Source organism: Schistocerca serialis, chromosome 3 (assembly GCF_023864345.2).
Source record: "Schistocerca serialis cubense isolate TAMUIC-IGC-003099 chromosome 3, iqSchSeri2.2, whole genome shotgun sequence".
Lineage (NCBI taxonomy): Eukaryota > Metazoa > Arthropoda > Insecta > Orthoptera > Acrididae > Schistocerca > Schistocerca serialis.
The window spans coordinates 1,031,715,759-1,031,740,226 of NC_064640.1; the positions used below are offsets into that span (position 1 = coordinate 1,031,715,759).

At 44.0% G+C, this 24,468-nt stretch overlaps 1 protein-coding gene across 1 annotated transcript in view; it reads right to left on the bottom strand.

Moving 5' to 3' along the window:
- LOC126471378 (very-long-chain 3-oxoacyl-CoA reductase-like) overlaps positions 1-24,468 on the bottom strand; it is a 72,491-nt gene that overhangs the window by 12,337 nt on the left and 35,686 nt on the right. The window contains exons 2-3 of the mRNA XM_050099500.1: positions 635-681; positions 482-557 (exon numbers count right to left, since the gene is read on the bottom strand). Of these exons, the coding sequence (XP_049955457.1) occupies positions 482-557; positions 635-681 (123 nt within the window). The remainder of the gene's footprint in view (positions 1-481; positions 558-634; positions 682-24,468) is intronic.

Sequence of the window (24,468 nt, forward strand, 5' to 3'; positions counted from 1 at the left end):
TAAACACTACCATCAACCACAATCGGCTTCCCAATAACTGAACAGTGATATTGTATCAAATGCATAATTCATATTTATTCATGCTTTGTAGGCACACTAAATGTTGCTGTTTATGGTCTTTTTTCCAAAGCCAGAAGCTTAATGTGCTCACCTGATAGATGAACCGTGTGTGTGTGTGTGTGTGTGTGTGTGTGTGTGTGTGTGTGTGTGTGTGTTTGCAGCAGGTTACTGGTGTTTTAAAAGCAAATTGTGAGAAATAACTGCAATATTATCAACGGAAATGAATTACAAATCTGTAAGTATTTGTTGTGATGAACAAGTTAAAATAATGTGCTACCTGTTATGTTACTCATACATGCCTCATCAACCCATGTAGTGTGAAAGGTGCAGTAGGTACTAGGAAATTCACAGAAATACTAATTATAACTGCAACCTAACAAATAGGACATCTGATAATGGTAAGTATCTTAGAATAACTTACGTATCTCTGTTGCAACAGCTATCAACTTTTCACGAGATCGGCTAATAAGCAAAATGTTCAGTCCTTTCTTTGCAAGCTGAAAATATAATAAAATGTTAATAAGAGAAGGATCTGTCAGCTGTCTCTGAGTGTAAAAGTAATTTTAATACTTACAGCAAATGCATAAGCTTTCCCAATTCCATCTGTTGCTCCTGTGACAACTGAAAAAGTAAATTGAAACCAGTTTCAGTACTGACACATTTTAAACTGAATAAATTACTTATAGAAAATCTTCACTTTTGTAAATAAATCACTAATGTACAATTCTGTTAGTATGGAAGGTGAAATTCCACGTCTTTACTTTTTTTTTCTCCCTATTGTACCCATGATACTTAGAATGTAACAAGTCTGAATCGCCACTGTACTATTGTTCCACCAAACACCTCCTCTCTCTCTCTCTCTCTCTCTCTCCCTCCCCCCCCCCCCCCCCCCCACTCATACTCATTCTCATTCCTCCATTCCCCCCTTCCCTCTGTGTGTGTGTGTGTGTGTGTGTGTGTGTGTGTGAAATATTGTAGTATCATAAATAAGCATTGTCATTTTTATTGTTCTTCTTTGCACTCATGGGCCTAAACAAGATGAGTCCAGCCTTTGGCTGTTAATTCAATTGTATGACTACCTTATAAAACCAATACACTGTATTTGATACAGAAGTACATATGATTTCAAAGATAATGAAACAAACAAGTCTCACATGCACAGATTCCCTTAATGAACTATTGCCTACTAAACAAATGCAAATAGCAGATAAAATAGTGTAAAACATTCAGAATATTCCAGAATGAGATTTTCACTCTGCAGCGGAGTGTGCACTGATATGAAACTTCCTGGCAGATTAAAACTGTGTGCCCGACCCAGACTCGAACTCGGGACCTTTGCCTTTCGCGGGCAAGTGCTCTACCAACTGAGCTACCGAAGCACGACTCACGCCCGGTACTCACAGCTTTCCTTCTGCCAGTACCTCGTCTCCTACCTTCCAAACTTTACAGAAGCTCTCCTGCGAACCTGCAGAACTAGCACTCCTGAAAGAAAGGATATTGCGGAGACATGGCTTAGCCACAGCCTGGGGGATGTTTCCAGAATGAGATTTTCACTCTGCAGCGGAGTGTGCACTGATATGAAACTTCCTGGCAGATTAAAACTGTGTGCCCGACCGAGACTCGAACTCGGGACCTTTGCCTTTCGCGGGCAAGTGCTCTACCAACTGAGCTACTGAAGCACGACTCACGCCCGGTACTCACAGCTTTACTTCTGCCAGTACCTCATCTCCTACCTTCCAAACTTTACAGAAGCTCTCCTGCGAACCTGCAGAACTAGCACTCCTGAAAGAAAGGATATTGCGGAGACATGGCTTAGCCACAGCCTGGGGGATGTTTCCAGAACGAGATTTTCACTCTGCAGCGGAGTGTGCACTGATATGAAACTTCCTGGCAGATTAAAACTGTGTGCCCGACCCAGACTCGAACTCGGGACCTTTGCCTTTCGTGGGCAAGTGCTCTACCAACTGAGCTACCAAAGCACGACTCACGCCCGGTACTCACAGCTTTACTTCTGCCAGTACCTCATCTCCTACCTTCCAAACTTTACAGAAGCTCTCCTGCGAACCTGCAGAACTAGCACTCCTGAAAGAAAGGATATTGCGGAGACATGGCTTAGCCACAGCCTGGGGGATGTTTCCAGAATGAGATTTTCACTCTGCAGCGGAGTGTGCACTGATATGAAACTTACTGGCAGATTAAAACTGTGTGCCTGACCGAGACTCGAACTCGGGACCTTTGCCTTTCATGGGCAAGTGCTCTACCAACTGAGCTACCGAAGCACGACTCACGCCCGGTACTCACAGCTTTACTTCTGCCAGTACCTCGTCTCCTACCTTCCAAACTTTACAGAAGCTCTCCTGCGAACCTGCAGAACTAGCACTCCTGAAAGAAAGGATATTGCGGAGACATGGCTTAGCCACAGCCTGGGGGATGTTTCCAGAATGAGATTTTCACTCTGCAGCGGAGTGTGTGCTGATATGAAACTTCCTGGCAGATTAAAACTGTGTGCCCGACCGAGACTCGAACTCGGGACCTTTGTCTTTCGCGGGCAAGTGCTCTACCAACTGTAGGAGATGAGGTACTGGCAGAAGTAAAGCTGTGAGTACCAGGCGTGAGTCGTGCTTCGGTAGCCCAGTTGGTAGAGCACTTGCCCGCGAAAGGCAAAGGTCCCGAGTTCGAGTCTCGGTCGGGCACACAGTTTTAATCTGCCAGGAAGTTTCATTCAGAATATTCTTCTTCATGAAGGAAAGAAGGGATTATTGCATGGACTCAAGGAATTTGATGACTGTGAATAAGCTGATTCAAGAGCACAGAATAGTGAGATTTGCCCTGTTGCATGTTGTGCCTTCATGCATGATGTTGAGATAAATGCTAATGAGTAATTGAATCAGATACAAATTCTGTTTTGGAGGGACAGAACTGTCAACACAGCAGATCAAATACTTCAGTGGCTTCACATGACTGGGATATCATTGAATCTTGTACTAGCTATGAGTGGGAGAGCTGAATGTAGGGGTGGCAATACACACGACACCAGTGTATATGATCAGTCCAGATCATAGTTGCATGATATACAATACACCCGATGTGTCAGGATGCGCAGCCACTGGGCATTTCACATGTCACCATGTCTAAGGCATATCAGGAGAGATCAGTCACTAGTTCCACACACGCACACACACACACACACACACACACACACACACACACACACACAAAATTGCAGTGAGCATCTATACCATTTACACCCCAGTGGATGCACAAAGCACCCATTGGATGCACAAAACATCAAAAAAGGTTGTCTGCACTGATGAGTTGTAGTACTTTTTGGTTCACATTGATGCCAGGGTATAGGTACAGCAGAATCTAGATAAGGTAATCCATCCTGCTAGTCAAAAGAGTGCTGTTCAGGCATATGATGGTGGTAGTAATAGTTCCATTCTGATGTGTGTCTGTTTGTTCACATAAAATGTGGTACAATAATGTCAGAACATAACATTAGAAACAATTGTTTCTGCAATCACAGTCCAATGTGAGCTGCACATTATAAATTACCAAAGTCAGACAGCAACCTCAAAAACCTTTTACCTTCACCAAAAACATATTCGTTTGATGCAAGTGAATGAATGGTGATTCAGAAGAGTCATGTAGTTTCATGAACCATCTGTTGTCTCTTTGCAATCAAAAGGTGGGGATTATGTTTCAGGATGCACAAAGAAACCTGCCTTCTTGCTACAGTAAAGATGGAGATATGTTTATGAAGATCTGGGCCACAGTTTAATGGTATTCAATTGCTCCTTTTGTTATTCTTGTAGTACAAATTGTGATTGATTTGGTTACCAATTATATCTCATGGTACAAATGTTATTCTGAATGAGCACACTATGTTGATGACAGTGCCTACTTCCTACTGGTAGATATGTTCAGATGTGGCTTGACTGAGATATGGATGAGCATTAATATTTTTGCTCACTTTAATCATCCCATCTTAACATAACTGAAATCTGTGTTTGGATTTAGAGAGTAGTATACCTGATTCAGATTTCCTTCCCCATCTTGCTGACAAAACAAAGTACTGCAGTTCATGTCTGATAGAAAGAAATAATTACTGCACAATATCAATCCATAAATAATACTTGCTGCATGACAAAGATGACTATTAATCATGTTAGTTGAGATACTTCCATTTTTTCATAAACATGTGTATTAAATACAGGGCGTTTCAAAAAGAAAGAGCAGATTTCAAACATTTATTTCTCAAAAACTACAAATGATAGAAACACAATTCCAACGGTCCTTCACTCAATATGAGTACCAAATGTTACACAACAAATATCAAAACTGTACCTCAATATGAGCACCATTTGTTACACGACAAATATCAAACCGGTATCTCATTTCTTGCCACACACGACGCAACTGGTCTTTAGTTACCGAATTCACGGCCGCAACAATTCGATGTCGTACCTCTTGAAGAGTAGCGGGCATAGGTGGGACATAAACACAGTCCTTTATGTACCCCCACAAATAAAAATCGCAGGGAGTAAGGTCTGGTGACCTGGGAGGCCACAGACGATGACATTGATCTTGTGCTCCTGCTCTTCCAATCCACCGTCCTGGAATGGTGTTATTTAGGTACCGTCGTACAGGTTCAGAGAAGTGTGGTGGGGCGCCATCTTGCATGAAGATGAAGTGATTTGAATCTTCCTGAAGTTGAGGAAATAGCCAGTTTTCTAACATGTCCAGGTAAATGGTTCCTGTGATAGTTTTCTCCATGAAAAAGAAAGGTCCATAAACTTTGTTTACCGAAATTGCACAAAAGACGTTAACCTTTGGTGAGTCTCTTTCATGTTGAATAACGTCCCTCGGAGTTTCACTCGCCCAAATTCGTACGTTATGCCGATTAACTTTACCAGAAATGTGAAACGTTGATTCATCTGAAAAAATTAATCGTTCGGCAAAATTGTCCTCTTCCATGTCCTGTAGAATTGCAGTTGAAAATTCGAACCTTTTGTTGTGGTCGTCAGGACGCAATGCTTGCAATAACTGCAGTTTGTACGGCTTCATGTGCAGACGGTTACTCAGAACGCGCCATACCGTTGTTTTAGACATGTTTAGTTCGTGACTTGCCCGTGCCGTGGATTTTCTAGGGCTCCTTTCGTAAGCTGCACGGACACGCTTGACATTTTCATCCGATGTGCGTGGACGACCCGTGCTTTTTCGCTTGCAGATGCAACCATCTTCTACGAATCTGTGATGCCACTCATAAATTTGCTTATGACGAGGCGGCTGTTTGTTGAATTGACGGCGGAATGCACGTTGCACACCAACAATGGACTCTAACTTTGCAAATTGCAGCACACAAAATGATCGTTCCTGTGGTGTCGTCGCCATTTTCCTACAAACAAACGCCAGCGCCACTGCGGATTTGCATGGAACTTCTGCGCGGACCATTGAAAAACTTTGAACCTTTCTCTGACAAGAAACGTTTGAATTGTGTTTCTATCATTTGTAGTTTTTGAGAAATAAATGTTTGAAATCTGCTCTTTCTTTTTGAAACGCCCTGTATGTGCCACTATCTGAAAACTTACTGTGCCTGTGATATTAGTGTACAAGTATACCTGCCACATATAAATTTTAATTATTGCACTGGTCAAAGAGCGCTGAATGATGACAAAGGACAATGAAATTTTTTGAAAATCTGTAAATATTTTTTAAAAGTATTGGAATCACTCATCTGTTTTATCTTTGTTGCTTTCCATTCAAACTGGCTTACCTGCTTCTCAGATGTAATATACATAATGTTTGTTAGTAAAAATAAGTATTAAAATATTTAATACATGACAAATATGAGTCATGTAATTTTAAAATTTTATTATCTTGATTTGAAAATGATAACAGCTTCCAAGATGCCTTTGTGGAATTGATGCATTACTGCTGACAATTTCTTGATGATGGCACTGTTGCAGGCAGATGATATTTTAGGCCTTCACAATCAGCTTAGGGTTTTATGGTTTGGAGAAATAAGATTATGAGGAAGGAGATGGAAGTGGAATGTATTTAGTGAGTAATGTTGTCATTACAGAAAAGGATATTTCCATGCCTGAAAAGAGTATTGTTTGAGGTAAGATGCCATCTGCTATACAGGATTGAATGGAGGTACAATTAGATCAACTGGTACATGGTGGTAGCATTTTCAGAAAATGTGGAGCAAGTAGCCAGTGTAGCTTGTTCAAGGATAAGGGGGCACTCAGTGGAGTGCATATTTTGAAAGATGGTAGTAAAGAATTGAATAATTTATTTAACAGTGTGAGCCAGCTGTTGAGCTGTTAGTATGGAGTGATATTTTCTTGGGATCATAGTGAACATTTAATTCACATTTCATGTGAGGACTAATTGCTTTATGTTTGTACAATGTGAGCTGGTGCCGATGCCATAGAGACTCGTCACTTGTGCCAGTTCTACCAGCACCACAGGCAGTGCTGAGGGTGAAGATATCGACTTCACTTCAGCCAACTGCTGGCCAAGTACAATCCACCAATGACCACGCAACAACAGACAGAAGGGTACTCAAAAGATAGAAGAGCAGTGCTCACCCACTTGGTTATAGATAATCATCCAGGGCTGACTTTGACAGGGAACATTGTTTAGTGAACTCTTGGACATGAACAGACAGTTGTTATAAATTGCATTTGCTGTGTACTGTGAAGTTTACATACAATTATTTGCATTTAGCCATTGAGGGCCGTTTTTGAGTTATATTACAAGCACTGTTGCAGACTTAATTATTCAACAAGTCACAAAGATAAGCAAACTTTTTCACTCATTTGTGTAACTGTGTGACTAATTTGTTGGAGTGTTGTAGAACCTTTGTTCTCCTATCCTGTTATCTGACCCTGGGGCATAGATGTGTAATAGTGGCAGGGAGAAATTGTCTTAGCAGTGTACTGTACTAGAAGCCACTTCATGAACTCCCAAACTCAGCTTACCATAACAACAGTGACAAGTCGGCCTCCACAGCAGTAGTGATGAAGCCTTTACAAAACTGGCAATGAAGGTTTACAAAACGTATTGTTCAGCTGTGGCATTTGACTCTGAAGGTGGGGTGGGGGAATTGAGTTTGAGTCCATGTAATGTACAGGAATCCCAATCATCTCAAGACCAAAGTAATTAAAGACATATATCCTATCATCTCAGTTCATTTCAGCCAGCTTCTGCTGACAGATATACTTCTTCTGGGCCACTGAAGGATGACTGACATATGGAACTGTCTGCATTACACCCATCTATGAGCTGGTGCAGTTCTAAAGAAATTGAAATGTTGCCTTTGTAGATTATGTTATTAGAGTGCTTCACTGTGTCAACACGGCATTTGCAATGATACATTTGCATATGTAGGGATGAAGGGTTATACATTGTGTCTGCATCATGCTGCTCATCATTGTCCTTGTTTGAATTTCAGTGTAGTTCTTTAGCTACTTAGTGTGCACAATGTGCTGTCTCATCTCCTCTATTCACCTACATCCACATCTATATGTATACTCTGCAAATCACATTTAAGTGCCTGGCAGAGAGTTCATCAAACCACCTTCACAATTATTCTCTATTACGCCACTCTCAAACAGTGCTCAGATAAAATGAACACCTATATCTTTCTGTGTGAGCTCTCATATCCCTTATTTTATTATGATAATCATTTTCACATTCGGAGGAGAAAGTTGGTGATTGAAGTTTTCTGAGAAGATTCTGCGATAATGAAAAACACCTCTATTTTAATGATGTCCACCCCAAGTCTTATATCATTTCAGTGACACTCTGTCCCCTATTTTGCGACAATACAAAATGTGCTGCCCTTCTTTGAACATTCTTGATGTACTCCAGCACTGCAAGTTTAAATGCAGCCAAAATCTCTCAGACAAACAGAAGCTAAACTATGTCAAAGTTAGCATAAGGAGGGCTATGCGTGAAGCATTCAGTGAATTCGAAAGTAAAATTCTATGTACCAACTTGACAGAAAATCCTAGGAAGTTCTGGTCTTACGTTAAATCAGTAACTGGCTCAAAACAGCATATCCAGACACTCTGGGATGATGATGGCATTGAAAAAGAGGATGACACGCGTAAAGCTGAAATACTAAACACCTTTTTCCAAAGCTGTTTCACAGAGCAAGACCGCACTGCAGTTCCTTCTCTAAATCCTCGCACAAACGAAAAAATGGCTGACATCGAAATAAGTGTTCAAGCAATAGAAAAGCAACTGAAATCACTCAACAGAGGAAAGTACTCTGGACCTGATGGGATACCAATTTGATTCTACACAGAGTACGCGAAAGAACTTGCCCCCATTCTAACAGCCATGTACTGCATGTCTCTAGAGGAACGGAAGGTTCCAAATGATTGGAAAAGAGCACAGGTAGTCCCAGTTTTCCAGAAGGGTCATCCAGCAGATGCGCAAAACTATAGACCTATATCTCTGACATCGATCTGTTGTAGAATTTTAGAACATGTTTTTTGCTCACGTATCATGTCATTTCTGGAAACCCAGACTCTACTCTGTAGGAATCAACATGGATTCCGGAAACAGCGATTGTGTGAGACCCAACTCGCTTTATTTGTTCATGAGACCCGGAAAATATTACATACAGGCTCCCAGGTAGATACCATTTTCCTTGACTTCCGGAAGGCATTCGATACAGTTCCGCACTGTCGCCTGATAAACAAAATAAGAGCCTACGGAATATCGGACCAGCTGTGTGACTGGATTGAAGAGCTTTTAACAAACAGAACAAAGCATATTGTTCTCAATGTAGAAACGTCTACAGACATTAAAGTAACCTCTAGCGTGCCACAGGGGAGTGTTATGGGACCATTGCTTTTCACAATATATATAAATGACCTAGTGGATAGTGTCGGAAGTTCCATGCAGCTTTTCGCGGATGATGCTGTAGTATACAGAGAAGTTTAAGCATTAGAAAATTGCAGCGAAATGCAGGAAGATCTGCAGCAGATAGGCACTTGGTGCAGGGAGTGGCCACTGACCCTTAACATAGACAAATGTAATGTATTGCGAATACATAGAAAGAAGGATCCTTCATTGTATGATTAAATGATAGAGGAACAAACACTGGTAGCAGTTACTTCTGTAAAATATCTGGGGGTATGCGTGCGGTACAATTTGAAGTGGAATGATCATATGAAATTAATTGTTGGTAAGGCTGGTGCCAGGTTGAGATTCATTGGGAGAGTGCTTAGAAAATGTAGTCCATCAACAAAGGAGGTAGCTTACAAAACACTCATTCGGCCTATACTTGAGTATTGCTCATCAGTGTTGGATCCGTACCAGGTTGGGTTGACGGAGGAGATAGAGAAGATCCAAAGAAGAGCGGTGCGTTTTGTCACAGGGTTATTTGGTAAGCGTGATAGCATTACAGAGATGTTTAGCAAGCTCAAGTGGTAGACTCTGCAAGAGAGGCGCTCTGCATCATGATGTAGCTTGCTGTCCAGGTTTCGAGAGGGTGCGTTTCTAGATGAGGTATTGAATACATTGCTTCCCCCTACTTATACCTCCCGAGGAGATCATGAATGTAAAATAAGAGAGATCTGAGCACGCATGGAGGCTTTCCGGCAGTCGTTCTTCCCACGACCCATACGCGACTGGAACAGGAAAGGGAGGTAATGACAGTGGCATGTAAAGTGCCCTCCGCCACACACCGTTGGGTGGCTTGCGGAGTATAAATGTAGATGTAGATGAACAGGCTTCAAATCCACATCCAACAATCTAGATTGAAGTTCTCTGTTGTTTTTGTAAGTAAGGGGGCATAGCTTACCCACAGCAAATGCAATGATACTTGAAACCTTTAAAAGATAACCTTATACATCAAGGTGAGCCAGGTGCCAACATGGTGGACATCTGTTGGGGCAAAATAGTTGATAGTGGGCTACATCTGGGTCATTTCCACTCCTCAGTTATATAAGCCTTGTACATACTTGTGGGGGCGGTGCTCACGGGAATGGAATGATTAATGCTTCATTGGAGGTAAACTCTCCCAATGTGTTGGGTTTGGCACATGGGGGCACTGACACTCATTCATTAACGAAAACATTTCACTTTCTTACAAGAACCCACAAATGGCTCCAAGTACACTTGTTAATAGCCAATATCTATTTCTTCAGCCTCCACATAATTAATACATCTACCTGTTGAGAAGGGTAGAATGCAAGTTCTGTTTGTACAATTTTTTTCTGGGTGATGGGGGTTCAACTGCCCTCTCCTGATCCTAGGTGGGTACAAGCTTACCTTCTTATAACAGTAAAGGTTTCTGTCAAGAATCTAGGACTGCAAATTAATGTGGAATAACTGTATAAATCAAGCTATGGGGAAGACACATACTACATTGTGATATATTGGAAAAATTTGGTGGAAGTGCATTTCACCCACTGAAGGCATCACTTATGGAACTGACATTAGACCAATGCTTGAGTGTTGTTTGGATAGTTTGTTATTGACACCAAGTTGGAATAACCACAGAGGTTTAGAAGGTGCAAAAAGGACCTGCATGATTCATCACAGATTTGTGTCATCAGTATGAGAACATAACATAAATAATCAATCAGCTTCTGTAGAGACACTGCAAGAAATAAATTGTGCACCATGTGGGACCTTACTTTCAAAATTCCCTGAATATACTTTCCTCTGTGAGTCAAGAAACACATTACCCTTACATACAGACTGCATAGTGACCACAGTGGTGAAATTAAAGAAATTGAGGGCCATACAGAATGATACCAACAATGGTTCTCCCTACATAGCATCAGTGAATGAAATATAGAGGGGTAACGTTGCCATTGTACTTTGACCACACACCATTCTATGACATGGTGAGCGATAATGTAAATGCATAGTACTGAGCAGTTACATTCCATAAGCTAAGAGACCTATAAACTTCTGTAAAAATGTGATTTATGGGGACACAATGTGGACTAAACTATGGTGGGACACACGAAAAGATGTGATGTAGATGACATGCTGTACAAGACTGCTTAGAGTGCTTGCAATAAGAGTCCATGTAAACAGAGGACTAAGATTAGAGTTTAATGTCCAGGCAATGTCAAGGTCATTACAGATAGAGCACAAGTTCAGACTGGTGAAGAAGATCAGCCATGACCTTCTCAAAGAAACAGTCCCAATGTTTGCCAATAAGCAATTAAGGGAAACTGTGGAAAATCGAAATCTGGATCATCTGACTGGCTACTGCATCCTAGTCATCCCACGGAATTATTTGGTGTAGTGATTCTTACTGTGCATTGTGTGCATTTGAAACACTTTATCTGAATTATATGGAAGCAAGATGGTGCAGTAAACACATTTTGATGACATAACTAGCAGCTGCATTATTGGCAGACACAGCCTGGAAATGTGGGCTGCAAGTATAAAGTTGACCATATCATATTTCACAGCTGTGGAGAAGATTCCAGGATGAAGGAAACATTCAGTTACAGTATGGGTAATGGTGACTATGTGCTTCAGTTCAGCGCCAGGATCATTATCTTGCCTTAAATGACCAGAGATATATAACTAGAATAGCACGTGTCCTAGCTAGAGCCCACTCGGCAGCTGATGGGTCACACATTTTCAGATATACTGAGTATTGTAGGCTTCGCAAGGTTGCTTTGTATTCTTGGCGACATGTTAGATGCATTTCAGTCACACAAATTCACTGTGTGACTCATGTTACCATTTTTCACCAAAATATTCCAGGATTGAAGAATAAAGTAGATGAGCTCCTGGTTCGTTTAGATGACATTGAATATGATAATGTAATAGATATACTATGCTTGTCTGAGCATCGCATTGTGTCTGACATGGAAAAGGTAAATATCAGTGGTTATAGACTAGCTGCACATATGAGTAGAGTGAATAAGGTGAGAGGAGGAATTGCCATATACACTCCTGGAAATTGAAATAAGAACACCGTGAATTCATTGTCCCAGGAAGGGGAAACTTTATTGACACATTCCTGGGGTCAGATACATCACATGATCACACTGACAGAACCACAGGCACATAGACACAGGCAACAGAGCATGCACAATGTCGGCACTAGTACAGTGTATATCCACCTTTCGCAGCAATGCAGGCTGCTATTCTCCCATGGAGACGATCGTAGAGATGCTGGATGTAGTCCTGTGGAACGGCTTGCCATGCCATTTCCACCTGGCGCCTCAGTTGGACCAGCGTTCGTGCTGGATGTGCAGACCGCGTGAGACGACGCTTCATCCAGTCCCAAACATGCTCAATGGGGGACAGATCCGGAGATCTTGCTGGCCAGGGTAGTTGACTTACACCTTCTAGAGCACGTTGGGTGGCACGGGATACATGCGGACGTGCATTGTCCTGTTGGAACAGCAAGTTCCCTTGCCGGTCTAGGAATGGTAGAACGATGGGTTCGATGACGGTTAGGATGTACCGTGCACTATTCAGTGTCCCCTCGACGATCACCAGTGGTGTACGGCCAGTGTAGGAGATCGCTCCCCACACCATGATGCCGGGTGTTGGCCCTGTGTGCCTCGGTCGTATGCAGTCCTGATTGTGGCGCTCACCTGCACGGCGCCAAACACGCATACGACCATCATTGGCACCAAGGCAGAAGCGACTCTCATCACTGAAGATGACACGTCTCTATTCGTCCCTCCATTCACGCCTGTCGCGACACCACTGGAGGCAGGCTGCATGATGTTGGGGCGTGAGCGGAAGACGGCCTAACGGTGTGCGGAACCGTAGCCCAGCTTCATGGAGACGGTTGCGAATGGTCCTCGTCGATACCCCAGGAGCAACAGTGTCCCTAATTTGCTGGGAAGTGGCGGTGCGGTCCCCTACGGCACTGCGTAGGATCCTACGGTCATGGCGTGCATCCGTGCGTCGCTGCGGTCCGGTCCCAGGTCGACGGGCACGTGCACCTTCCGCCGACCACTGGCGACAACATCGATGTACTGTGGAGACCTCACTCCCCACGTGTTGAGCAATTCGGCGGTACGTCCATCCGGCCTCCCGCATGCCCACTATACGCCCTCGCTCAAAGTCCGTCAACTGCACATACGGTTCACGTCCATGCTGTCGCGGCATGCTACCAGTGTTAAAGACTGCGATGGAGCTCCGTATGCCACGGCAAACTGGCTGACACTGACGGCGGCGGTGCACAAATGCTGCGCAGCTAGCGCCATTCGACGGCCAACACCGTGGTTCCTGGTGTGTCCGCTGTGCCGTGCGTGTGATCATTGCTTGTACAGCCCTCTCGCAGTGTCCGGAGCAAGTATGGTGGGTCTGACACACCGGTGTCAATGTGTTCTTTTTTCCATTTCCAGGAGTGTATGTCAAAAGTTATCACTGTGTAAAAAGCTTGGATACAAAAAAGTTTTGTCTGGAGCAACACATAGAAGCATGTGCCTGTTAACTTAAACTGAAGGAGGGCTCTTTTATAATTGTAACAGTATGTAGGTCCCCTTCAGGAAACTTTCATTTATTCCTGGAAAACTTGGATGCCCTGTTGTGCTATCTGTCAGATAGGGGAAAGCAAATTATTATTTGTGGGGACTTCAATGTTGATTCACTGAAAGAGTGTAATAGGAAGAATGACCTGGAAGTCTTGCTCAGTTCTTTCAATTTGACATCTGTCATTAATTTTCCTACTCGGGTAGTAAAGGACAGCAGCACATTGATAGATAACACTTTTATAGACCAAGATAAGTTTAAAACCATAAATTCTTGTCCTGTTGAGAATGGCCTTTCTGATCATGGTGCTCAGCTAGTTATAGTATATGACATAGCTCCATTCAGTAATTCAAAACTACCCTCCAAAGTTGTGCGTTCAGTTAATGACTCAACAATTAGAAATTTCAGGGAAAATCTTCAGCAGTTAGACTGGGATGAGGTGTACAAGGAACCAGTTGCTAATTTAAAATATAACTTATTTCATGATACACTGTAAGAGAATTTGAAAACTGTTTCCCCAAGAAAGTAGATAAATCTAATTATAAAAAACCATGCAAAAAACTTTGGCTTACTAAAGGAATAAAAATATCTTGTAACCACAAAAGGAAACTGTATCTAACAACAAGAAAGAGTAATGACCCAGAAACAGCCAAATATTATAAAAACTACTGTGCTACATTAAGAAAGGTTATTAAAAAGTCCAGAAGCATGTGCATCATGTCTGAGATTAATACCTCTGATAACAAAATCAAAACAATTTGGAATATTATTACAAGGGAGACAGGGCAACCAGGAGTACAGAATGATGGCATTACCATCAAAGTGATGGAAACTTGACAAACAACAAGCTGGAAATCGAAAACATTTTGAATAATTATTTTTTAAGTGTTGTAGAGAAAATAGGATCTAAATGTTCATTAGAAGAAGCAAGGTAGTTAATGGAAGAGGCCTTACCCACACAATCTGATACAACTGAAATTCCACCCACCTCTCCTTCTGAAATTAGGAAGATAATAAACTCTCTCAAGAATAAAAGCTCACATGGAATTGATGGCATTTCCAGCAGGATAATAAAAGCTTGTTCCCAAGAGATAAGTGGGATTCTTAACCACATACGTAATAGCTCTCTGAAGCAGGGTATTTTCCCAGATAGACTGAAGTATGCCACTGTTAAACCACTGCATAAAAAAGGGGATACGTCTGATGTCAACAACTACCACCCAATCTCTCTTCTGACTGCTTTATCCAAAATTCTTGAAAAGTAATGTATTGTACAGTAGTTTCACACATTTGTAAAAATAAAGTTTTGACAAAATGTCAGTTTGGTTTCCAGAAAGGTTTTTCAACGGAAAATGCTATATATACTTTCACTAGTGAAATATTAAATGCTCTGAGTAACCGGAAGTCACCTGTTGGGATTTTTTTTTGTGATCTCTCAAAGACTTTTGATTGCGTAAATCATGGAATACTTCCAGATAAACTCAAGTACTGTGGTATGAATGGGACAGTGCTCCAATGGTTTAAATCATACCTAACTGGAAGAGTGCAGAAAGTTGAAATAAGCATTTCACATAATCTGCAAAAAACTGGTGATTTCTCAAACTAGGGAACAATCAGGAATGGGATGCCACAAGGTTCGGCCTTGGGTCCTCTGCTGTTCTTAATATATATTAATGACTTGCCATTCTATATTCACAAAGATGCAAAGCTGGTACTTTTTGCCGACGATACAAGCCAGCCAACAGACAAGAATTAACTGATGAAATTATAAACGATGTTTTCAGAAAATCATTAAGTGGTTCTCTGCAAATGGGCTCTCATTACTGTGGCAAAACATAGTATATACAGTTCCACACAGTAAATGGAATGACACCATTAATAAATATAGACTTCAATCAGAAATCGGTAGCTAAGGTAGAGTATTCAAAATTTCTAGGTGTATGCATTGATGAGGGATTGAACTGGAAAAAACACACTGAAGATCTGCTGAAACATTTTGAGTTCAGCTACTTCTGCTATTAGGGTCATTGTAAATTTTGGCGATCTACACCTCAGTAAATTAGCTTACCACATCTATTTTCATTCTCTGCTTTCATATGGCATCATATTCTGGGGTAACTCATCATTGAGTAAGAGTGTTCATTGCATGATGTGTAATCAGAATAATTGCTGGAGCTCATCCAAGATCATCCTTCAGACACTTATTTCACTGTAGCCTCACAATATATATATTCACTTATGAAATTTGTTATTAAAAATCCGAACGAATTCAAAAGTAATAGCAGTGTACATGGCTACAACACTAGGAGGAAAGATGATCTTCACTACTCAAGGTTAAATCTAACTTTGGCTCAGAGGAGGGTAAATTATGCTGCCAAAAAAGTCTTTGGTCACTTACCTAATAGCATCAAAAGTCCGACAGATAGCCATATAGCACTTAAAAGGAAATTAAAAGAATTTCTGAATGGCAACTCCTTCTACTCATTAGATGAATTTTTGGATATAGTAAGTGGGTAATTTCCCCAGCCCTCACCAAAAAAAATTGTACAGTGTCATGTAATATTTTGTGTAATGTAATATCTTGTATAGACCCCTTTTATTAACCTGACACATTCCACATCATTATGAAATGTCATATTCATGATCTATGGAACAAGTACTAATCTAATCTAATCTATAATCAGTCATGGTGTCTAGACCACCATGCATGGACAGAGGGATGGATGACCCACAGCTCGACCTGAGGAATGATTCTGGCAGTCCGTTCATCTGGAGTGCCCATGATGTAAGTTACAACACTACCAGCATTATGGAAATTGACCAGTATGATGGTGCCAATTTTCTCATCTGGACTGGCATCATGTTTGGAGCACATACACTATTTTTTGTGTTTGCTGGTATACTGTAACAGCTAGAACCTATGGGAATGGTAGTGTCAATATTATCTGCAACATGAGGGCATCACACATCTAGAATGGCAGGCTTGATCTCCAGACTTCATACAATTTAATATGAGTCAAAGGACTGACCTCCAGAAGGCACTTGTCTAGCAATGGGAGACATTACATAAAACCATGCTGGACAGCATCTTCCACAGTATTGGACCCCATTATAAACCTTGTATTGTCATATTCTGTATTGATGTTCTGTATACATCCAGAGGAGGGACATCTTCAGTCACTGGCCAGTTTTCCATTGTGCTTTGCAGATATTACAGTGGGTTATGCATCACAATGTTACCAGGGAACCCCTCTAGTGCACACATTGGCATCAAGTCTCATATTATAATGTGGTTCTGGAAGAGCCCTCAGCTTAGGGAACTGTATGTATACATAGTCTCTTGTTGTCAGAATTAGTTCTGTCATTTTCTCTGCATGCCCCACATGTTTATTAATACCTCTGCAGGATCTCAGTACAACAAGCAACAAATTGATTATACATGTATGTAGTAGTATTTCATTGTTATGTTTACATCTTATTTACAGGATGATTTCAAATTGTTATTCGGAAATGCACTTGACCATTCTCTGCATGTATAACCACACAATTTTATTCATCCAATATGTTAACTTGTAACTCTGTACTCCCAAATCCATGAAGCAGTTCAGCAGTTTTTACAATAGCAGTATATCCTTTAGTACTTGAGTGCACTACTGACTTTTGTGTGGATTCTGAGATGCCAATGATTGCTCAAAACTGACAATATGTTTCCAAATTCATCCTTTCCTGCTGTCAAGCAATGAGTGTTGCTGTATTCTGTTGCAGCTTATGCAGCTCCTAATTCGAACAATTGCAGAGTTCATTATCTGTCCCAACCCAATTAGAAACATCAATATTTCCTCTACAAAACGTCCATTATGTGCCAACTCTCTCCATTTTGACATATTATTTAGCTTAAACTCAGTTCCCACATTTCATTGATTTCTGTATCGACTGCTGTTAATGACAGGGACATCATTTGAATATTATCCCATTTAACACCACTGGATACTCCTGTCTGATTTCAAATTGCTCAACAGCAAACAAAAAGTTATCATAGACAAAATGGTTTTGCTATGAAGAATAATCTCATTCACAATGAAACATAGCCTGTTATTAATGTTTTGAAATTTTGTAACAAAATAGTGCGATACTATACATAAACACTATAATGTGCAGTGCAGTGTGAAGGCTACTGAAAAACTGACTGTAATGCCTGCGAAAATATACTAGTGTGACATAAGAAGCCAACAACTTAAACACTGGTGATGGTCTGAAATAAAGCGAATTGTATTGGACCAATCTAAACAGACTCATTACAATTGCAAAACCAACCACAACTAAAATAAACTGAGGCGACAAAAGTCATGGCATACCTCCTAATATCATGTTGGACTTCCTTCCGCTAGGCATAGTGCAGCAGCTTGGCTTGGTGTGGGATAAATAAGTTGTTGGAAGACCCTGCAGAAGTATTGAGCCATGCTGCCTCTACAGCCGCCCATAACTGTGAAAGTGTTACCAGTGCCGGTTTTAGTGCACGAACTGACCTCTTGATTATATCCAATAAATGTTCCATGAGATTCATGTTGTGCAATCCAGGTGGCCAAATCATTTGTTCGCATTGTCCAGAATGTTCTTCAATCCAATCACAAACAAATGTGGCCTGGTGACATGGCTCACTGTCATGCATAAAAATTCCATCGATGTTTAGGTACATGTATGGCTGCAGATGGCCTCCAGGTTGCTGAACATAACCATTTCCGCTCAATGATCGGTTCAGTTGGACCAGTGGTCCTAGTGCATGACATGTAAACATAGACCAAACCATTATGGAACCATGACCAGCTTACACAGTGCCTTGTTGATAACTTGGGTCCATTCCTTTTTGGGGTGTGCGCTACACTCAAACCCTACCATCAGCTCTTACCAACTGAAATCGGGACTCACGTGACCTGGCCACAGTTTTCTAGTCATCTAGGGTCCAAATGATATGGTCACAAGCCCAGAAGATGTGCTGCAGGTGTTGTCGTGCTGTTAGCAAAGGCATGCACGTCGGTCGTCTGCTGCCATAGTCCATTAATACCAAATTTCGACGCACTGTTCGTCAAATGTCTCACATTGATTTCTGTGGTTATTTCTCTCTTTGTTGCTTGTCTGCTAGCACTGCCAACTCTATGCCAACGCCACTTCTCTCGATCGTTAAGTGGACGCTGTCGGCCACTGCGTTGACTGTGGTGAGAAACAATGCTTGAAATCTGGTTTCTCGGCATGCTCTTCATACTGTGGATCTCGGGATTTTGAATTCCATAACGATTTCCGAAATGGAATTTCCCATGTGTCCAGCTCCAACTACCATTCCGCGTTGAGAGTTTGTTAATTTGCATCGTGCGGCTATAATTTCATCGGTAACCTTTTCACATGAATCACCAGAGTGCAAATGACAGCTCTGCCAATGCACTGCTCTTTTATACCTTGCGTACGCGATACTACCGCCATTTGTATATGTGCATATCGCTATCCCATGACTGTTGTCACCTCAGTGTATTTACGAACTACAACTATGGACAGCAAGCCACTAAATTAAAGGGAACCTGTTTCAATAATCGCTTATACGGTGTAGTGCTACAAATATGTTTTCCTGCCTCACGACACTTTACCAGCCAGCGTGATCGGATGATAAGACACAGGGTATTTGTGGTATAATAATGATATTGTGTTAATATACATATTAAAAGTTGTTATACATGTCCGCCGCTGAGTGGCTCGGTCGCTGTATCGAGTCCCGTTCGTCACTTTTTTACAGTCCGGCATGCCGCCACGCAGTGCGGACGTGTTGTTGTTTCCGCGCTCGCTGTTGTTTACCTTTCAGCGGCCGTCACTTACGTGTCGCTTACGTGTACTAGAAACATGGCCAACCGTTTTAGAAAATCAACACTACGATTCAGCTTCTGCAGCGACTACGCACGACCAAAGGCCCTGTAAGTGAAACGCTTCCTACACGATGTTGCTAAGATCCCAGCTTCTGACATCTTGGGCATCCATTTGTCCATATTAAGCAGTACAGTGTACGTCAAAGTCGTCAGTGACACGGCATGTGAAAGAATAATTCGTTACACGGAACATGGATTACGCTTTTGCCACGCCGAAACAATGTCGGTGCGGTCACTGTCGACCATGCAGGCTTGGGAATACGCACCCACCGAGCGAGGTGGCGCAGTGGTTAGACACTGGACTCGCATTCGAGAGGACGACGGTTCAATCCCGTGTCCGGCCATCCTGATTTAGGTTTTCCGTGATTTCCCTAAATCACTCGAGGCAAATGCCGGGATGGTTCCTTTCAAAGGGCACGGCCGGCTTCCTTCCCCGTCCTTCCCTAATCCGATGAGACCGATGACCTCGCTGTCTGGTCCCATTCCCCTAAAACAACAACAACAACAATACGCACCATACGAGTTTTCGAACTCCCATTCGAGATCCCGGCGGAAGACGTTATCGCGGCTTTCCACCCCTATGGCACTGTACATGGCCACACTGCCGAACGCTGGGCGCAATTCCAAACGTACCGCGTTCTTAACGGTGTACGCAGATCACCATCGATCTCCATCGCCAAGTGCCATCTTACCTGCAAATTAGCGAGTGCCGCGCGTTATCATATACGACGGCCAACCCAAGACCTGTTCCGGGTACGGCAAAGAAGGCCACCTCAGATCTGAGTGTCTTCAGCGACGAATCACCCAATTTCCAGCCGCTACCATGGCACCTCCGGCTCCGATGACGGTTTTACCGATCACCTACGCATCGGCGCTCTCGTTCACCTAAGAGGCGCAAGAGGAGTCGCCGTACTGTCTCAGAACGAGGCGGATCACCTCCCCCTGATGCTCCAGAGGCCGTCCGATCCGACGAGGCCTCGGAGAACCTGCACGACGATACGAATGACGACAACATGACGCCGACTGTGGCTGTGTCGATTCCTTACTCTACTGGCTCGCCCAGCTGCTCCTGAACCAATGGACTCCACCGTTGCAACTGCCGCCGAGACGTCCTCCGCCCCTACGACCGAAGTGGAACGTACGACCATCACAACGACAGCGCCTTCAATGGCGTGGAGTGAGGACGTCGATGAAAGCCCGGACCACACTCTGGGGACAGAGTTACCCCAGACGGAAGCCTCATTACGCTGCTAATAACGCTGTCAGGTGGTGTACGGCACGACTCGCCGTTGCCTCGCCCCTCTTCATCCTCCCCTGGTGGAGTTCCACTCCACCGCGGGGTACAGCTCCAAACCTACCGAGTAGCGACAATCAACACTAACACCATTACCACCTCACTCTTGAAACTTCAACTGCTGCAAGAGATGATATGGGCGTTGGACGTCGACATTGCACTACTACAGGAAGTACACTTGGACACACTTCCAGACATCGCGGGATATACCACTTATCCTTCTCCTGGTGACCACCTGGGACGCGGCGTAGCCATCTATGCCCGAGAAGGCATTCCAGTGGCCGATATCATATACCTTCCATCCAACAGAGGCATGGTTGTCATCGTCATAGGGACGCGTATTGCCAACATTTACGCTCCGTCAGGCTCCACCCGCAGACGCGACAGGGCACTCATCTATTCAGAAGAAATCGCCCGTTTGTTTCTTGGACGTTGCGACCATTACTTGCTTGGGGGTGATTTTAATTGTGTCTTACACCCTAAGGATCAAGTGCCCCACTACAACACCTGTCACGAATAGCGTCTTGTCGTCCGAGATCTGTTGCTCTGCGACACTTGGGAAATTCGGCATGGCGATGGGCCTGGACATACTTACCAGACGAGTCACTACGCGAGCTGCCTTGATAGGATTTACATCTCTCGGGAACTCACACCTGCAGTCCAAGGTGCAGAACTTTGGTGCTTGGCCTTTTCGGACCACTGTGCCTACATCTGCAACATTCTCCTCACCCAGCAAGTGGTCTGGCGTAGTCGTGCACCGTGGAAGCTAAACACCTCCCATCTTCATGATCCCAAATGTCTTCAACGTGTTACCGAGACATGGGCCACCTGGGAACGTCGCTTACCTAAGTACTGCACGACCTTGACCTGGTGGCTGGAATGTGCCAAACCTGCCATTCGACGTACTTTGATTCAGTATGGCAAGGAAGTTGCTACGTGGCGCCGGCACACTACAGACTAGTTCTACGCAGTTCTCCGCGACCTGGACGCCCAGCTGCCCACCCCCGACACCCAGAGGGAACGCAGCAGGATTAAGGCGCAAATTGTAACGTTGACACGCCGTAGACTACAGGGGGCTATGGTGCGAACCCGGTGTCAAGATTCGGCGAAACAAGAACATCCCACCATGCATCATATCCCCTCCGATAGGAAACATCGACGACAACGACTCATCACCGAGATCAACACCTGTCGCGCCCAGCACGTCACTTGCCAGGCCAAAATCGTCAGTGCCTTTGTAGACCACTACCGCACAATGTACCAGGAGGAGACTACCAACAACCATGCTGAGGAGTCTGTGTTACCACATGTAACTCGCACCCTTGCCAGCGACGAAGCGGACGAGCTGATGGAGCCAATTACGCGTGACGAAGTCCACGATGTAATCAACAAAGGTGCTCTGAATAAGTCACCTGGTGTCGACGAATTGCCGATAGAATTTTATCGCGCTTTCGTCACACTAATGGCGTCACGGTGGACGACGATGTTTCGTGAACTGATGACGGTGGGGAAAGCCGTACCGCCGCCCTTTGTCACGGGAATTATTATCCCCATCCACAAACCGACACCGGGTGTGACGACAGCACATTACCGTCACCTGACTCTGCTTAACGCAGACTATAAAATTTTTGGACGTCTACTGGCGACGCGATGCCGCAAGGTCCTGCCTAGCATTTTATCCCCGGAACAGACAACTCCGGGTGGCTCAGTTAATATACAAACGGCCACAGGAGAATGTCGCGATTTAATTGCACTGGCAGCGGCGTGCAGACTCCGCGCCGCGGTGGTTGCTATTGACAGCGCATTCGACAAGGTGCGGCATCGTTTTCTGTTCTCAGTGATGAACCGCATGGGTTTTCCACCAGCCTTTATCGATGTCATCCGGCGCCTGTACGGCAGCGCCGAATCACTGATTTAGGTTAATGGCCGTGTGGCGGGACTAGTGGCGATCCGGCGTTCCGTAAGGCTAGGTTGCCCACTTTCGACCCTACTCTATGCCATAAGCCTGGAGCCACTCATCGGGAGTCTGACGAGCCACCTTTCTGGTCTCACTTTGCGACAGCAAAGTTTTCGATGTCGTACGTATGCGGACGACCCCCTCCTCTTGGTCCGCTCACGGAGTGAAACACAAACGGTACTTGATTTGATATCAACGTACGGAACTGCAGCGGGCAGTAACATGAATGTGGCTAAATACAAGGCGATGTCCATTGGACGCGGCCTCTCACACGACGACTTAGCACCTCTCCCGTGAGTACAAAAAATACGATACCTTGGTATCATTTTCACCTTCACCGTCCGCCGCTCCGCTGCCATCAATTTTCGGCGTGCACTCCAAACTATCCGCACGATGGTGCGACAAAATCCATTCCGCCGGCTCGATTCTTTACAACGTGTCCAATACCTCAATCAACATGTGGCGTCCAGAATGGTCCACATCGCACAGGTCCTCCCGCTGCCATCGACTATAGGACGCAGCCTCCAGGCTGCTTTCGGATACTTTCTTACGCCCGGTACGCTCTTTAAGGTCAGCTACGACACGCTCACCCTTCCCCTGCGAGCAGGAGGCCTCGGCCTTGTCAGAGTCCGACTCCGAGCGGCATCCTTGTACATGTCCACCATGCACAATCAGTGGCATAGGGGCACCTCCCTTACGCGCAGCTTGCTGGAAATTCTTGTGCCCGCGACCATAACACCACCAGTACCAGTCGAACACATCAAGCACCATCTGACGCACATTTCTAATTTCATCGTCGACTTCAGTTATGTTCACACACACTTACCGACCACGCGTTCTCCTCGACCTAAAGATTTTTACACCCCACTGCTTCGTTCCATATCCAGCAACAATATCGAACTCAGACATCCGTCCAAGCGGTGGCCCACGGTTTGGCGTCATATCCACCAGCCTTTTCTTCCCTCCAACGTCCGGGCAACATGGTACCACGTCGCAAGTGGAAAATTCGCCACAAATCAACGTCTTCACGCCATCGGACTAACGGACTCTCCACTTTCTTCCATTTGCTACGTCATGGATGACGATGTCCACCAACTGACTTGTGCTGCCACCAGTGACGTCTGGAAACTTGGCCGACAGTTCGTTCCCTGTTACCTCCGCGTTTCACCGGTCTCGATTGACCCATGGACTTTTATCCATCCTGAGGACGCTTATTTCCCCGACACCAAAAATCATGCGATTGTATAGGTCAAGGGATGGACGATCACCTATATGTATTATGATGGTGACAAATCACGCCTTGATTTCTGGCAGTACTTACAAACCGCCCACAGTGAAGTCGAGCACCGACCGCGCTACCGCGCCTTCTTCGCCAATTACCTACACGCGATCTTTACGTCACGCCCGCTCAGTTGGATGGTGCCACACGCCTACAGCACCCCCGCCCCCCTGCTGACATCTGAGACCCTCTGCGCTACTTTCTATATTGTAACCCACAGTGGAGAAGGCGCATTGACACGCGCCTCCTTTCTTTTATGCACTATACCAGAACACGCTGGTATTTCCCCCACTCCACTGTCTATTGCTTCACACATCTTAGTTTACATCAGTATTATTATTCTTTTTTTCTACACCTTGTTAGATACTTTGCCCATTTACCATGTTCCTGGTAAATAAAAAAGCTACTTTGAGGGAGTGATTCAGGGATGGGAGGGGGGAGGCATCGCGGCCTCCGGTTCCGACCCTGCCCGCCTTGTCTG